At 42.4% G+C, this 18,168-nt stretch overlaps 1 protein-coding gene across 1 annotated transcript; it reads left to right on the plus strand.

Moving 5' to 3' along the window:
* Positions 1–3,276: 3,276 nt before the first annotated feature.
* LOC135704181 (probable serine/threonine-protein kinase DDB_G0272282) lies at positions 3,277–8,936 on the plus strand. The gene is made up of 2 exons (XM_065225613.1): positions 3,277–5,122; positions 5,572–8,936. Exons 1-2 carry the CDS (start codon positions 4,818–4,820, stop codon positions 6,410–6,412), a joined length of 1,146 nt encoding a protein of 381 aa, XP_065081685.1. The 5' UTR covers positions 3,277–4,817; the 3' UTR covers positions 6,413–8,936.
* Positions 8,937–18,168: the final 9,232 nt, after the last annotated feature.

Below are 18,168 nucleotides of genomic sequence, written 5' to 3' on the forward strand. Positions count from 1 at the left end.
GTACGAAAGTCCAAGATTTGCAGAAATGCAGAACTCCATGGAAGTTGGAAATCGATAGATCTGAAGAACTTCAGAAAAGTCCGTAGACCTTAAGAGAAGTCTGTAGAACTTCAGGAAGTTCGTACATTTCTGGGAAAAATTGAAAAACTTTAGCAAAACTCACAGAACTTCTCGAAAGTTCGCCGATCTTTAACACAACACAACTTCATAGAAATTCAAATATTTTCAGATAATTTGTAGAGCTTTTGTGAATTTCAAAGAATTTCAGATAAAACTGCAGAACTTTATGAAAGTCCAAGAATCCACAAAGAAATGTACAGAACTTTAGAGAAGATCTACTGAAAAATCTGCAGAATTTTATTGAGGTTCTTGGATTTTAAGTGAAATTTACAGAACTTCTGGGAAGATAGATATTTGCACAACTTCAGAAAAATTAGTAGATCTTCAGAGAACTTCCTTAAATTTTCGGGGAAGCTCAAAAATTTCTAGATATTTTTTATACTTAAGGGAATTGCATAGATGCTCAGAGATATTTGCAGATATTAAATGAATCATGATAATCTGCAGAGAAAATTATATAACTTTCGAGAAGTTCGAGGATTATTAGACATTTAGTGAACATCATAGATAATTGTTTATATTTAACTTAGCTTAGCTTAGCTTAGCTTAGTCTGACTGCACGTATCGATAGTTGCACTCCGTGATTGATCTGAACCAGTGAAATTGTACAAAGAATCAACTGAATGGGGCTTGGGAGTAACCTGCCATTCTCAGTGTACATGTTCCAGTGACTCCTACCTTTAAAGATCAATAACGTCACCGGCCACGTCCTTGCAATCAGGTGGGAGAGGGAAGGAATGTTAGTGTGTGACTTTTGACATAGATAATTGTTTATATTTAAGGATCTTAAATCTGCATGAATTCAGGAACTTTGTAAATTTTTAGAGAAATTTGCAGAACTTCTAAAGAACACACAGAACTTCTAATAAATCTGCAGAACTACCGAGAAATTACCATTGAACAGATGCAAAACTTCAGGGACGCCCGAAGGTCTTCAGAGAAATATGTAGAATTGAGTTCTTAACAGAAATGTTCAGAACTCAAGGAATCATGTAGATCTATTGAGAACTTTTCCCACTAGCTTGTCGAAAGTTGGTTTCGACATCCTGGCGAAGTTTTGAAATCCTTTTTTGTCTTAATATCGCAGTTCTTGAAGGACAAGATGAGCCAGATCCCTGCCTTTGCTCCTCCTGAGCAACCATTTCCTACTCCACAAAGTTCACCTCCTCCGTCTCATTTTATTTAAAATAATAAAAGCAAATACGCCTGCCAAAGCTAGAATAGTTTTCCGGTAATTCATTATAAAAGCATTTTTTGTTTTGAAATCTAAATTGGCAATTTTTTCGACATGTGCAAGCAGTGTGAACACCAGCAAACACCCCCTGTAGGTAACTCTAAGACTAGAAGGTCCCGAAGAAACGGGCTCAACTTTTTGGCTCAGCTCTGGTACTCTCTTCGGTCCCAAGCTAATCGATGCACCCCTCGAAACATAGGAAAATCCGCGAATCCCTTATTTTATCTGTCAAACTTTCATAGCAAATCAAAACAAACATAGTATAGTACTAGAATTTCAACTCTAACGGGGTACGTTAATCGATTTGCTTGGAACCAATGGGCTAGTCAAGTAGTGAGCCAATTCAAAATCGTTAGTTTTCACCGGTTGCCTTTACTACGGTTCTATAACTTGATATGGAAATAGTGGACATCGAGTTGTGAAGACTTGACAGACTTGAGTGTGAAACTCAGTTTTTTTTCTGAACGTTGTTTAGAAAATTTAAATATCTCACCAAGAAACATCAGTGATAATATTTCAAATTGAGGATAATTTAATTTTTAACAAGGATGCCCGAGACCTTTACCGTCGCGTGCACATCGACCAGGGCAAAAGAGTGAAGCGAGTGTAGTGTAGCGAAGAGGTACTCGACTTTTCGATTTGTGGTGCGATGTAAAAATGCCAAAACATAAATTTTCCTATCGTTATGCGGATAGCTCTATCATCAACCGTCGTCATCGTCGTTCGTTCATTCATTCGTACGTAGTACGTACCTAACCTACACACACTGTGACACCGCGGGCACCCGCCGCCACCAAGCCGAGGCGAGAGCCAGAAGAAGGTAAAGGCAAATAGCAATAGCAACAGCGGCAACAACAACAACAACAACAACAACGGCAACAGCGCTTAGCACTACTGGTGGTGGCCGAATCGACGACGAAGACACGAACGACCAACGACTGACTGCCTGTGTGTCTAAATGTTGTTGTTTTTGTTTGTCATTGGAAGTGGGTTTAAAATTTTGTAGAATAATTGAATAATTTGGTAGCAAAGATTCATTGATTTATTTGCTTTATAAATTAAACTAAGAATGGCTTCGGCGTGAAGATAGAGAAAGTGTGGCTTTCCGAACCGCAAACACAGGTGCTACGAGTGTATCAGGAAACCAATCGTTTAAATTTCCACTTTAACGCCAAGTGGCATAGAAATTCTCACACACTGACTGCTCGCCGCCCCAAAGCTCATGCTCAGCTCACGGGGGCAGCTGCGAAACGGTATTCCTCTACAGCACAATTTTATTACGATTCCTTTTTTACTGCTGCTCGCTCGCTCTGTACTGCGGTGGGCACCCAATAATCGCCACCATCAAGTGAGTGACCTACAGCGAGCGAGCTGAGCGAGCTGAAAGTGCTATAAGCCACCGCACAGCACAGCAGTGCCAATAAGCACGCGAGAGAGCACGGCACTAGCAATAACAACAACTACAACAACAACAACGGCAGTAGCAAGAAGAACAGTATTAAACAGAGCAACAGACTTTACATAACCAAACAAAAGAAAACTTGTCTGCATCTCAGCTGATTGATGATGGTACGAATGAACGAACGACCGATGGCGACGAGGACGAGGATTTCCCGTTGCCCATCTGTGCGGTGCTCTGTTGTTGCTGGCACACGAGTGCCGCACTCACCGCGAGGAAGGTGTAACACAAGTGCACGGGCGTGTAAACACAGTAGAATGAAGGAATACGAAAAAAGACGAAGTTGGTTCGTGCGGAGAGTGAGCGCTTCATTCATACCGACACGATGATGAAGACAAAGCAACATTAGTTTTGAAGGGAAAGAAAGGAATCACGTATGGCACCTAAATAATCGATGGATGAGCGAGTGATTGAGAGTCACGGTGAGCGAGAGAGAGCGAGGGAGAACGAACGAGTGCAGTATACACTCATCGTGCACGGGGAGGTCGCCACGCTCGGTGTGCGGATGGCTCTGGCACTACGGCTGGTGTTGTCGCCTTCGTCGGTCGGTCGGTCGGTCAGTCTGTGAACAGCCTATCTACGAGCAGCACGCAAAAGCGGTGTTCTTCCGTCAATCGAGGTCGCGTGTCAATTCAAATATACAACTTGATACAAGAGTAGCAGTGGTCTGCAGCAACAATTAACTAGAATATTAGAAGAGACGGTGAACATTGAAAGTGCCCTATAGAACAGTGAACTGTTTGCGAAACAATTCCTTAGGAAGAAAGTGATCTCTGAATAGTGGTCAAGAAGTGTCCTAGTGGAAGAGTGAACGAACACAAAAGGATAACACAGTAGTAGAGACTATACCGGAGTGTTGGTTGGTCAACCGTGGACCGGTTGTAGGTGGGTGATACTCCCCCCTTGATTGGATACGTGACACACAGGGGAAGAACCTGGATTGTGGAGTGTGCAGCGAAAGTGAAAACTAGCTTCCGGAAGCCACCGCGGTGGAAACATCTCAATTATACAAAATATTAAACAGCTCTCCCCGAAAATAGAGTGAATGGTACACGACCGAAGAAGAGTGCGAGCGATAAACACAACCCCGAATCCTAGGAGGCGAGGCATTTGCAGCAGCAAGTGTGTAAACGTGCGCCAAGCGTGAATGTTAAGAAGTGGAGGATAGACATAGAGAGTGAGAAACAGCGGGCGGAAAAGTGAAGCAGTGCCAGCAGCCGGAGCAACAAATCTTGTGTCTTAAAACGGTTAATAAGAAACAGCTAACGGCAAGGTCGTATCTCGCGCGAAGGCACAGTGTTGTTCGCGGTGAGAAGAAACGCGAAGCTAAAAGAAACACGCGAAAAAGTGAAGGAAAGACGAAAAATTGCCGTTCAGAGGCAAGGCAGAGAGAGAGCGAAAGAGCGTAAGGAGCAGAGCGAACAGAAGTGTGAAGGAAAGACGAAAAAGACTAACCCATCCCGCACGCTCCCTTCCATCAAGTGTGGCCGACTGTGTCTTTGAGAAACTATTATAGGCATTTGAATCGAACAAAAAAAAAATTGAACAAAAAAGTGCGAGTGAATGAATTTGGAGCGTGAACTAAAAACTGTGTTGTGAGTGTGGTCAAGAGACAAGAGTTACGGTTTTCTACTGTCTTATTTCTTTTTTTTTCGGGGACTAAAGTCCTGACCTGATCGTGCAAATTCCGGAGCTCGATCGGAAGAACGAGTGTGAAATCCATCGCGCAAAGAGACTGTGATTTAACAAAAGAGAAACTATTTACGGGCACTGCACGCACAGTAGCGATCGAAAGTGAAGAGCAAAGAAGAGGCGGTAGTGTGAAGACATGAAATAGAGAAGCGAATCAACCCCGCACTGCTCCACAGCACACACAGAGAGTAATTTAGCAGAGAAATATTTTGTTGGCGCATTTTTGTCGATCCAATTGTGAACTAGAAGCAAAGTGATAACCCTCCTGTCTCGGACGGTGGAAATATCGGAACATTTGAAGAAGAAGAAACCATGACCCTGCCGTGCAACAACACCTCCAACGTTGCCGAGGACGATTCAGATATGTTTGGACCACCGCATACCTCTCCTCCGATCCGTCGGAACCGACCCAAGGTACCGATGATATCGGCCCAGCTGAGGATGCGTGAGGTTCGCAAGCGAATCCTGCAGCTATGCGTCCACAAGCTTGAACGGATCAAGGACTCCGAGCGGAACTTACGGCGCTCGGTTTGCATCAACAATACGTACTCCCGGCTGACGGATGACATCCGGCGGGAGAAGCAGAACAAGTATCTGATGCTGAATCAACTGGCCAAGTAAGTATCGAATGTCGAGGGATTACACGGTGGGACCAAACTAGAGCAAACGCGTGTAGATGAGCGAGAGTGAGAGTGTGTGCCCCGTGGACGAAAATAGTGCATGATTGATGCGGGCAGTAGGAAGAAGAAATTTTGAATCAACCATGGTCGCTATAAATAGCGGCGAAAGTGAGTAAAGATGGGCTTAAAATAGCCTACTGAGTACTCTCGGTTGGTATTTCTAGAGGCGTGGGCTGTCGATTCGCCGAACACTGAGCTACTGCTGGAACGAATTTTGTCGAGTGGGACGAGGGATTGCGCGTATACGATATTGTACGGTCTTATCAGTGTGACGTCGGCGGGTGCCTTGACGTCACTGGGAAGGGCTGTTGTTGGGAATACATTGAAAATAGGTCTTGAAGTTTAAATTTTAAACGTATTTTTTTATTTTTTTTTATTCGTTTCAGATCTGACACCAATGGCAAGCCCAACAGCGACAGTACCAACAACAACAACAACGTCAACAACAACAACAACATCAACGTCAACAACAAAAACAATGAAAACCTAAACAGCAGCAACCATCAGCTGCGGGTAGACGAGCTCATGAGCAAGAATTACTACAACAACAACAACAATGACAGTAGCAGTATTAATAATAACAAATCTGAAGAAATCAAAGCAACCAAACAGAGATCCTCCTCGGTGGAGACTGACCTGGAAACGCTGGACCGAGAGCTGTGTGCGCTGGACGCCGCGATGCCACTGGTCGATCCGGAAATCACCCAAGGTGCCGAACAGCTGGAACAGGCCATGGTATCGCGGAAGCGCAAGTACTCCCAAATGGACGACGAGGACAACGATCGCCTGGTGCGGGAAGCGCTGTCTCAATTCTACCTGCCGAGCAACCGGCTCCTCACCGGAATCGATGACTGCCCCTCGCACCTGCTGGGTTCCAATTCCTCGCCTTCCATCGACGCCAAGCGTACCAAAGTAGATCTCCTGGACAACGGTCTCCACCACCACCATCACCATCATCACCACCACCATCATCATCCCTTTCACTCGCTGCCGGACCTGAACGTTGCGCTCGAGCTCTCGCACCAAAGCCACCAGCACCAGAAAGATTTCGAAGTCATCATGGACGCGCTGAGGATAGGAGCCGCCGGAAGCGCCATGACCGGTGCGACCGCAACCGGGTGCAACCTGATCGGCAACATTGACTCGTGCGGCCAGGCCGCAATGATGATGAGCGGTGAGACCGGTAGCGTGTTCCACAACCTGGTGGTGACGTCGCTGGAAACTTGAAAGTAGGCCAGCGCCACGCACAGCCCCTGCCAGCATCACCTCCGCTTGCGCTGCCGCTGTTGCTACTGCCATCTCTGGTGGTGCACGGCGGCAACATTCCGCATCGGTACCGGTGCCGGTAAGGATCTGCAATACCCTCAATAGTACTAAAGAACACCTCTCAAGACGGAGCAGAAGCCTTCTGGCGAGCAAAAATCGCATTGATCTTAACTTATTTGTAGCAGAAACAAAGCAAACACGGGCGTTAACGCTTCATTATTTAAAGACACTCATACATGCATACAAACGCAATGTTTTTTTTTTTTTTTTTTTTTAGTAACGCATTATCGGTAGGAAAATATTTATAAAACTTCATTAAATCGCGGAAAAAGCGCAAGTTTCGTCTTCTACGAAGTCAATCACAATCCGGCGCACACATACCTACACACACACATACGCGCAGGCAAACAAAGTAGGCGACATCCAAGCAGGCACTTGCGCTGCGCTGATTCGTTCGGTGCTCGTCGATATTCGCGTCGATCGCTAATGCAACGCGCGCTAGACAAAAACGAGGAAAAATGTAAGTGAAAGTGCAAGAAAAACTCGCCGATGCTCCGCCGTCGTCGTCGTATTCGTCGTGCACGGTTTGCTGCTGATGGTGATGATCATGGACGGTTTGGCATGTTTTCTAAGCGCAACAGCAACAAAAAAGAAACTAGTTAAAAACGATCACAGCAAACAGCGGCGGCGGCCGTACCAATGCACGGTTGAGTAATCGTCGCGAGCGAACCTATGTGTTCGTGTGTGTGTGTGTCTGAGTGTGTGTATGTGCACGTGCTTGTTTCTTGACAAAAGATGTCGAATGCGAACACGTGCACACACACGCGGACAAGCGTGAGCACTCGCTGTATTTCAAACCAACTCGTTGCCAAAATTAACACGTTTTTAATTTATAAATAAAGTAAAACAAAAAAGCAAGCAAAACTCGCAAACTACTTTCGTTCATACTCTTGGGAAGTTCGCAACAGCTCGCAATCAAAGCTTTTCCCTCTATTGCATTGATCTACAAACTGTGTACACAAAAGTAAGAACGACATCAGAAACAATAGACGTATAGGACAAGATTTGACGACAGAGAGCGCAAAACAAATCGAATAGAAGAGGAAAATTTATAGTAAACAGAATCTGTGATATTAGTCGTGTAAGGTGCATACGCTAGAGCAAAAGAAAAACAGAATAAGTAATAGAAATCGATTGCAATTTCAAGGCAGAGGAAACGAAACACAACCAGTCCGAGGCAGAGAAAGAGGAATAAAGAGAGATGGAAGTAAAACTGAGATTTTAAGTTTCTTCACACACCTCTTAGTGCATATTTGAAAAACCAAACTATTCCAAATGTGTGGAAATGAAAGAGATGGAAAAGCAAAGACCGAAAGAGATAAAGAGAGAGAGAGAGAGAGTGAGAGCGAGTGAGTACTTGGAGCTGAAAGCGTAATTTTAACCTTTCTGAAGTGTATTTTTGTTCACTCTTATTTTTAGTAAATTCGTTGATGGAAAATGCAAATATTAAATTCGTAGAATTTCAACTATTATATTAAAAATGCCAAGTGATTAAAGACCAAGTGTAGAACAAAAAATCGCATATACATACATAAATCGTTAGGTTTCAAAGCCACAAAAACCATCCACTGTGGACGTGTGCGCAAATGTACGTAAAGACCAAAGCAAATTCTTTATTACCCTCAACATGTCCCAAGTAAATAAACAAATAAACAAAACTGGGAATCTTCCAATCGATCGAGCAAAAACAACAGCAACACACAAACCTACTGGAAGGCATTACTTCTTAGCCAAAAATTTACGCCTATTGAAATCACTATCAAATTTGTGAAACGTCAATTGCTTTAATTTTGTTTGCCAAACATACCAACTGAGAGCAAAGATTGCCTGGCAAATCAATGAAAAGTTGTTGAATATAGTTTATTTTTTTCTTTGTTAAAATGTAAACATTCCGACGAAAACAAGTGCACCAATCAACAACAACAACAGCGAACAGGCAGCTGGATTGCGTAGCAATTTTCTCCGATTGAAACCAGCCGCCATCGGTACTTAAGTGAAATAATATTCCCCCAAAATCTGCTCCATTACGGACCAAAACAAACGCGTTCACATGAATTAAATCGCCTCAGTAGGATCGATGAATTAAAAAATCAAAAAGAAGAAAATAGCGTCAACCATCAGACAATGTAAAAACAAACCCAAAGTGCTTGAATTTGTTGAATTGAAATTACCCTTTTTACCTGGTAAGGATAAAAAAAAACACACGCATTAATCTATAAACAAAACTATATTTGTAAGAAACGAGATAAGCAAGCAGCATCGTCTCTTCAAAAACGGAGCAAGAGTTGGAGAAATCAAAGTTTACCAAGCCATTTATGTTTCGCTTCTATTGTCTATTACTTTTATTATCATTATCATTATTTAAAACGTTGTACAAATGCCGGATTTGTTGACAAGGGTTACCTACACCAAAAACCATCCAAAAGAAAAACAAACTAAGTTGTACAACGGAACTTCTCCGGTAACTTAATCTTCCTGTTTTGTTTTTATCCAACTGGCCTAGCAAAAATTTGTTGTTTTAGTTCTATACTGTTTCATTCGACCGCCGAATACGCAATTATGTTTCCTCTTCTTTGTTCTTTATTCGGATTTTAGTTCAATTCTTCTTCATCTTCCTATTAATTTTAGTAATTTTAAATGAGTTAATTTATGCAAATTACATTATTATATCCGATTGGTTAGTAGTGTTGAGCAAGCGGAAGAAAAATAACGAACGGGCATCCAGACGTGTGCTTCGATCTAAATTAAATTTATGAAAAAAGAAAAAAAAATCTAAATAAATAACAATATACACTCATAAGGACACTTATTGTTGTAGTAGAATTTTATCTTCACAATAAATGTACCTGGAAAATCATAAAACCACTGTTGATGGAGGTTTCCTTGCGAGAACAGAAAAGAAACAGTCCCTACCTTAATATTTAAGTGTCTTCTTGTTCCCCTAACCCAATAGAGGGAAGAAAGTCCATCTCTGATAGTCATCTGACGATTCGCCATTAAAATGCAATAGTAGGCTGTGACCATTATTACGAAAAACAATCATCAATTACGCAAACAACCGGTTCTACCGTTTATCATCCATCCATCCATCAAGCAAGTCGATAATTCTGCATTACCGACTGATTTGCTCTCGCTTATGCGCATTAATAGCTTTGTGCTTTTGCGGTTATGCTTCACCACTACACATACTGGATGACTTGCATCGCACTACCACAACCAAACGTGCTTACACGGTCAGTCAGACGAACTCAACATTCAAGTCGAGTCGACTCAATTTCATCAAAAGTGGATTTAGTCAAAATTAAGTTGAATTATTCGGACAAAAGCCATGTAAACTAGGAAAAACTTCTCGAATACAAGAGAAAACTCCATGAAAGTTAAACTCAATATAGCAGAATACTAATTGACTGAGTGAAACCTCTATCGATTTTCCTCATATTCGAGAAGTTTTTTCTGGAAAATCCCAGAAAATTCAACTCAAATTAGAGTAGTCTGAACGACCGTGTTGTTAGCACCCTCACGCTTGTTAAAGTAGTAGTGACAAGTTTAAAATTAGACATCTTTATTTTAGGATCGATTAACGTTAAGAAAACGGTATAGTAGGTTGCATGCATCAGAAAATAGCTGCTCAAAAATAGCAGCACCTTTATTGGTATGGGTAACAGAGCAATCTCTTTCTTATGATGTTTTGCTTTCGCTGGTTAGCCAGTTATCATGGTATTTGCGATCAAAAGTTGGTTCTCGTGACGAACATAAGAACAAGAAAATTTCTCATACAATTCTCATAGCAAATTTGTTTATTATTCAGTTCCAACCCGGATCGAGTATCAATATCGGGTCTACTTGTTTTCTGACAAACGTCAGTTTGATCGTTTGTTTTTAAAACACCTCAAAAGTTGAGGTTCGCACTGACAAATTCGCTATCACACTGAGACGGGCGGAGAAAACAATCTGCACTACACAGGGTTTTGTATATCCAATATCTTGCTACCCTTGCCAGAAGGTAGTGTTTCACATTTCGATTCGGTATACGTGCAGAATAATAATTTAGGCCTATTCTGCGCGGCGTGTGAGGTGAGGTGACTCACTGTCACTAGTGAAGTGACAATTGTCACCTCGGGTGAGGTGACTCTCCATTTGATTTGTATGGAGAGTCACCTCATCCGAGGTGACAATTGTCACTTCACTGTCACCTCACCTCACACGCCGCGCAGAATAGGACTAATTGAGTGTATCACAATATTTTGCACATTTCTTGGAGCCGTTAATGGATCAATGAAAATGCTGAGGTTTTGACAGAACTGTGCTGTGGCTACCACAGTATTTTACATTTGATCGTCCATATACAGTAGCGCCAAAAGCATGCTGTGGTGGGTTAAAAACTTGACCATCTAAAATGATCAATTGACCAACAAAGATCAATTAATCAATAGAGTAAGGAAAGGATATTACTTTAGATTATAAAAAAATAGATGAATTTTAATGCAGGCCCTAGTATGGTGTTTACGCATGGTGTAATGAGTAACTAGCTCCGAGAGCCGATTTGTGTTTTGTTTAACTGACACAGGACTTGTAGCGATCACTGCTGTCAAAAATAGTGATTTTAGTGACCATGTTGAAGAAATAAGTGACCAAATAGTGACTTATAGTTGTAAAAATAGTGACCTAAGAGAACAAGTATCTCATAAACACTTATGTACGATATGAACGAAAGATTCAATAGAAAGTTTATGGCCAAACCCACACAGTATTAGTCATGGTTTCTACTAAAGACCACCATTGCGTTGCTATTCAAAGCCGCTATTTTAACCACACGGTAAGAAAAAAGTACCCAACGGCCCGTTCACTTTTACCTACTTTTGACTAGTTTGTCTCATTTTCTCCTTCTAATGTTGTCAAAAAAGAAGGAGCAAAACCACTCAACAGGGGTAGTAAAGTGTGGGAACCCAACGTTGGGTATAATCATATTTACCTACTGTTGGGTACAACTAACTTACTTTTGGTTAAAAAGCTAGTGGAAAATTCCATACGAACTGCACACAAGTAAATGAAAATTACTTTGACCCGCTTTACCTACTTTTGGGTTTCACACATCTAGTGCTGAGATGTGTGAAAAAAACTTAATTTTGGGAACTTTTTTCTAACCGTGTAGGCGCTGCTATTTAAGCTGACAACTCATCCACGCACCAAGTAATCATGTTTTGTTGTTTTTGACATCATCCACATCCAGAGGGCCAGTCACTTTCGAATGTATGGGAATGGTAGGAAACCATTTGGAAATGCAAGAAAATTTTCAGTTTTTATTGATTATCGTCTTTATGGGCAGTTTTAGATGCACAAAAACTGCACGAGTACATTACTGTGGTGATAAGGTAAATACTCGTTTATTTTTTTTTCCTTCTGTGAAAGCATGTTTAGTCACAAATCGTGGATTTTCTGATATTCTCCATACTGCAAAATGATTTTCCTACTACTTAAGGGGCGACATCTCTCGGATCTTCAGTATAGCTACTACTCAAGTCATATAATTAATGATGACTATCATGGGGTGGCAATTTGACTTTTGAGATTCGCACCAGTCGTTGATATTGTCGATTTCATAACAGTGACAGCACGGTTGTTTTGATTAAAGAGCCTGAATTTATAAAAAGGCGACATCTTATCCATTTGACAGGTCTTCTGCTCAGTGTTCACTCGGCTGTCGACAAAAGCAGACCACTCTCGATGTGTGCTACGCGATCGTCTGTTTTCTCGGCAGCAACCATTGTGTGGTCCTCCTCATTGTTCTTCATCAGCAGTTCTTTCGGTCGATGCGTCGTCGACTTTGGAAAGCAACCGTTTCGTGATGAGTGTGTGAGTGCTGACCACGTTTTGCGTCCATTGCTGCAATGGACGCGCTCTGACCCTCGTTGGCGTACAACAATTTGCCATACAATGAAACTACTGGAAGCGGCTCCAGTTCTGATGGAGGAAGCTTTTTGGATAGCGGAAGATAAAGTGTTTATTGTGTTGTACCTTTTGACTACATTTTTAAGATGTATTGTATAGTGACCAAGAATCCTCGGCTCTGTAAAGTTAATTCGGTTGAGCCTTACCAAATAAATTAATAAACAAAAAAAAAAGGTCTTCTGCTCGATTGGAATAACTTTTCCTATGACTTTGACAGACAATCGATTGTTCCAATTTTTACATGTCGTCTCTTTCTAAATTCAGGCTCTTTAGTTTTGATTTGCCTCGGAAATTACAGTACCGAATAAAGATTAAAATAGTGCGAAATGGAGACCGTTGAGCAGATACTGGATTACTTCTCCGAATCCAGCGATGAAGAAGATGAAGTGTTTCAGCAGATGCTTTTTTATTCGTACGAGATGCCGTCAAACATCGCAAGAGGACGAGGTGGCTCCCAGGTGGGCAAGCGACCGAACATAAACAGATATGCAGAGAAAGGGGCTATCCGGCTTCAGGAGGATTACTTTGCGGAATCACCTGTGTACACGGACGAGCAATTTCGGCGCCGTTTTCGTATGAGTAGGAGACTGTTTTTAAAACTAATGGCCGTCAATGGCCGTAAATACTCAACTGGATACTACCATAGAGGTAACTCTAAGACTAGAAGGTCCCGAAATAACGTGCTCAATTTTTGGCTCAGCTCTGGTACTCTCTCCGGTCCCAAGCTAATCGATCACCCCTCGAAACATAGGAAAAACCAATAACCCCTCATTTTATCTGTCAAACTTTCATAGCGAATCAAAACAAACAGTGCGTAGTACTAGAATTTCGACTAGAATGGGGTACGTTAATCGTTTGCTTGGGACCAATAGGCTAGTCAAGTAGTGAGCCAATTTAAAATCGTTAGTTTCGTATTGATTGTTGATACTACCTTGCGGACGGCATATATCCAACAATCAATACGAAACTAACGATTTTAAATTGGCTCACTACTTGAATAGCCTATTGGTCCCAAGCAAACGATTAACGTACCCCATTCTAGTCGAAATTCTAGTACTACGCAATGTTTGTTTTGATTCGCTATAAAAGTTTGACAGATAAAATGAGGGGTTATTGGTTTTTCCTATGTTTCGAGGGGTGAATCGATTAGCTTCCCGAATAGAAATTGTAATGTAGGAAACATCAGCAGACATCTTCAATACATTAAATTTTAATGTGTATTGCTGTACCCTTAATGTATTCAGACTTCAGTGTGACGTCCAAGTACATAAAAATACATTAGCCTCAAACGTTACATCAGAATCAAACGTCTTGACGATGTAAAATTTGACATCAGAATACATCCAATGACAACAGAACCAAACGTTACATAAGAATCAAACTTCATCACGATGTAATTTGTTGCACGCATAAAACATCAGAATACATCCAATTACAACAGAACCTAACGTTACATTAGAATCAAACTTCATCACGATGTAATTTGTTGCACGCATAAAACATCAGAATACATCCAATGACAACAGAACCTAACGTTACATTAGAATCAAACTTCATCACGATGTAAATTGTTGTCCTTCGGTCCCTCGTCGCATGCAAAGTTTGTTTTGTCCTGAGTCAGCACTACACGGCGAATGAGAACACCCAAATTTGAGTTTAGTTCACTCATAAATCGCAAAAAGTACAGGAACTCAGTTTTGAGTTAATTTACCTCTGTTTTTCCAGGTTTTCCAGGTTTTTCCAGTAAAATTTTTCCGAATATAAGAAAAGTAAAGATTGGATTCTGTGGATTTTCGTCAATCCTAATTTTCCGGAAGATTTTTGAAGTTTTCCACCGGAAAACATGAGGCAAATCTCGAGGCAAATTTACTCATCGCTGCGTTCCTGCATTTTTTGCGATTTTGAGTACACTGTATTCAAATTTGGGTTGATCACATTGGCCGTGTACAGTTTTTTTTATCGCGGTGTCCGTCGCGAGTTTTGGTGGCGATTCGGTTTCCGACGTTGCGGCAAATTCTTTGGTTTGTTTTTTTCCGTCGATCTTGTTTTCCGTGCTGAGCACCAATGCTACCGACGTGCCAGGAAGGCAGCTCCCACACCTGGACCCCCGCCAGTTTCGAAGATTGCGAGTCCCGCGATCGCCCTTGGAAAAGGAAGGCTGTTTTTCAGGTAAGTAAAATTTAAAATTTTAAATTAATGTACTGTAATTATGTTTTTTTTTAGGAAAGTGCACCAGTGCGAAGCCGGATCCCGGTAGGGAGTCCGAAGCTGGATCCCGGCGGGGAATTCGAAGCCGGATCTCTTTGCAGGTTAGTGAATGTGTTTATTGTTTTTTTTTTTTATTTGATTGACAAATAAATAAATAAATAGGGGGAAGAGGGGCATAGTGAGCATCCCGCAGTTTGGCTTTGGATCTCCAGCTGCATGAAACAAATCAACTGGTAGTAGGTTCAATATCATTATGATATTGATCCTACCACCAACAATTTTTTTTTCCGAACAGCCGGAAGTTCAAGCTAGATGCTCACTATGCCCCACCTGTTCACTATGCCCCTCTTACCCCTACTAAAAGCTAAAATAAAGTGGAAAATGACGGGTTCCGTAGGCGGATCCCGATGACGGGTTCCATCGACAGATCCCGATGGGGAAACCGAATACGGGTCCCGATGGGGATTCCGTAGACGGATCCCGATGGGGATTTCGTAGACGGATTCCGATGGGGAAACCGAATACGGATCCCGATGGGGAAACCGAATACGCATCCCAATAGGGATTCCGTAGACGGATCCCGATGGGGAAACCGAACACGGATCCCGATGGGGAAACCGAATACGGATCCCGATGGGGAAACCGAATACGCATCCCGATGGGGATTCCGTAGACGGATCCCGATGGGGATTTCGTAGACGGATCCCGATGGGGAAACCGAATACGGATCCCGATGGGCAAACCGAATACGGATCCCGATGGGGAAACCGAATACGCATCCCAATAGGGATTCCGTAGACGGATCCCGATGGGGAAACCGAATACGGATCCCGATGGGGAAACCGAATACGGATCCCGATTGGGAAACCGAATACGCATCCCAATAGGGATTCCGTAGACGGATCCCGATGGGGAAACCGAATACGAATATCGATGGGGAAACCGAATACGGATCCCGATGGGGAAACCGAATACGGATCCCGATGGGGAAACCGAATACGCATTCCGTAGACGGATCCCGATGGGGAAACCGAATACGAATCCCGATGGGGAAACCGAATACGGATCCCGATGGGGAAACCGAATACGCATCCCGATGGGGATTCCGTAGACGGATCCCGATGGGGATTTCGTAGACGGATCCCGATGGGGAAACCGAATACGGATCCCGATGGGGAAACCGAATACGCATCCCAATAGGGATTCCGTAGCCGGATCCCGATGGGGAAATCGAATACGGATCCCGATGGGGAAACCGAATACGCATCCCAATAGGGATTCCGTAGACGGATCCCGATGGGGAAACCGAATACGAATCCCGATGGGGAAACCGAATACGGATCCCGATGGGGAAACCGAATACGGATCCCGAAGGGGAAACCGAATACGCATCCCAATAGGGATTCCGTAGACGGATCCCGATGGGGAAACCGAATACGAATCCCGATGGGGAAACCGAATACGGATCCCGATGGGGAAACCGAATACGCATCCCAATAGGGATTCCGTAGACGGATCCCGATGGGGAAACCGAATACGAATCCCGATGGGGAAACCGAATACGGATCCCGATGGAGAAACCGAATACGGATCCCGATGGGGAAACCGAGTACGGGTCCCAATGGGGAAACCGAATACGGATCCCGATGGGGAAACCGAATACGGATCCCGATATTAAATATTAATTTCTTTAAATTAAATCAAGAACTTTATTATTCTCTTCCGCAATCGTGGGGATTGGAGTGATAGGGCTGTAGATAGCAGTGGTGGGGACTTGGTGACTAATCCGATGAAACTGTTACTTCTTGATGCTAATCTTTTTCGTATTTCTTTCATTCTCTTTTCGCACTTTGCATATGACACCATCTATGTACATTGATATCTACATATCTACATTGATCCTACATTGATTCAATGATGTGTGGAGAGCTCATTCCGAATGATCAGTGGACCAGCCTCATCCCAGATGACCATGGCAATGCAAGAAAATTAGTTTTCATTGAAGGAAGTATCACAACACAGGTAACTGCTATTAAATATTTTTGCAGACAATGACAGATGGTGAACATGACGATCCAGTTATGCTGTTATATAGTACTATACGTACATTTAAAATTAACCATCAATCGCAGAAACTATACGAATTATCGCGTATCTCTGTTGTTCATTACATACCAAGTGAAAACCTAATCATATATTGTCGTGGAATGTTGGCAAACGTATAAGATACTTACTTTACTTTTGCTGGTCCGACGTCCCTCAAGATTTGACCTGTATAACAAAGTTGCGCCAACTAACTCGGTCCCTGACTGCTTGTCTCCAATTTCTCGAGCATCCCACACTTCCTACATCTTGCTCCACTTGGTCTAACCACCTAGCACGCTGTACTTTTCTTTGTCTTGTACCGGCCGGATTTGAGGAAAACACCATTTTTGCGGGATTGTTGTCCGGCATTCCTAAGCACGCGTCGTTCGAAAACTCCCAGTGTTCCTCGAGCATTGTACATTGTCATATTTTTCATGCACAATAATTTTGTTTATTATATATTTGCAGTTCGTCAATTAGGTAGAAGACTGGTAGCCCAAAACTTTCCGCATTTGTGGATCATCCCGATCCACGTCCAAAGTGTCATGCATTATTGACAAATTGGCACAGCGGGTCGATTTAAAGGGAGATCTGGAGGCGCAGCGATCTTATTATCATGATTGTCTGGTAGTTCACTCAAAAATGCTATAACAATCGCCAAGCTTGCTGTAATGTCACCAAGTGCCTCGTCACCCACGAATAGGCGCCTATGTCAGTGGTCTAACAACTCTTAGCGCGCTAATGGCATAGTTCCCCTGCCGCATAGAGAGTTGCCACAATGATATTAGGTTAGCTAAGGTCAGTTAACTGACTGGTGGGAAACGGGAGCTTAAGCAATGGCTATTCTGTATGCATTTAAGAGATAGTCTACCAGAATGGATGTTTTTTTTTGTACTATTTTATGTTTTCTGATGGTTTCGGTTATGCAAAACATGAGAATTAACTTTTCCAATGCTTTCAATTGTACAAAGCATTAGAGCTAGAAACATGATCTTGTAAACACTACACACCTTAACTGGTAGTTTGCTAAAAAAATGCTACAACAATCGTCAAGCTCGCTGTAATGTCACCAAGTGCCTCGTCACCTACAAATTGGCGCCTATGTCAGTGGTCTAATAACTCTTAGCGCGCTAATGGCATAGTTCCCCTGCCGCATAGAGAGTTGCCGCAATGATATTTGGTTAGCTAAGGTCAGTTATCTGACTGGTGGGAAACGGGAGCTTCAGCTTTGACTATTATGTACGCATTTTTATGATGTTATCTAACAACAATGGTGTGTAGTGTTTACACGATCATGTTTCTAATTCTAATGTGTTGTAAATATAATTGAAAGCATTTGAAAAGTAAGATTCTAGTGTTTTGTATATCTAAAAACATTAGTAAACATCTACATTTGAAAACATTCAAACAACGTT

This window comes from Ochlerotatus camptorhynchus, unplaced genomic scaffold (genome assembly GCF_037179485.1).
Source record: "Ochlerotatus camptorhynchus isolate MF236.1 unplaced genomic scaffold, CSIRO-AGI_Acam_v1.1 ptg000232l, whole genome shotgun sequence".
In the NCBI taxonomy this organism is placed as follows: domain Eukaryota; kingdom Metazoa; phylum Arthropoda; class Insecta; order Diptera; family Culicidae; genus Ochlerotatus; species Ochlerotatus camptorhynchus.

What these genes read in the sequence shown, in the direction of transcription:
- LOC135704181 (XM_065225613.1), top strand. Translation starts at nt 4,818, where the DNA reads ATGACCCTGCCGTGCAACAACACCTCCAACGTTGCCGAGGACGATTCA. An exon ending in ATGCTGAATCAACTGGCCAA is followed by an intron (nt 5,123 to 5,571) that starts GTAAGTATCGAA and finishes TATTCGTTTCAG; the next exon opens with ATCTGACACCAATGGCAAGC.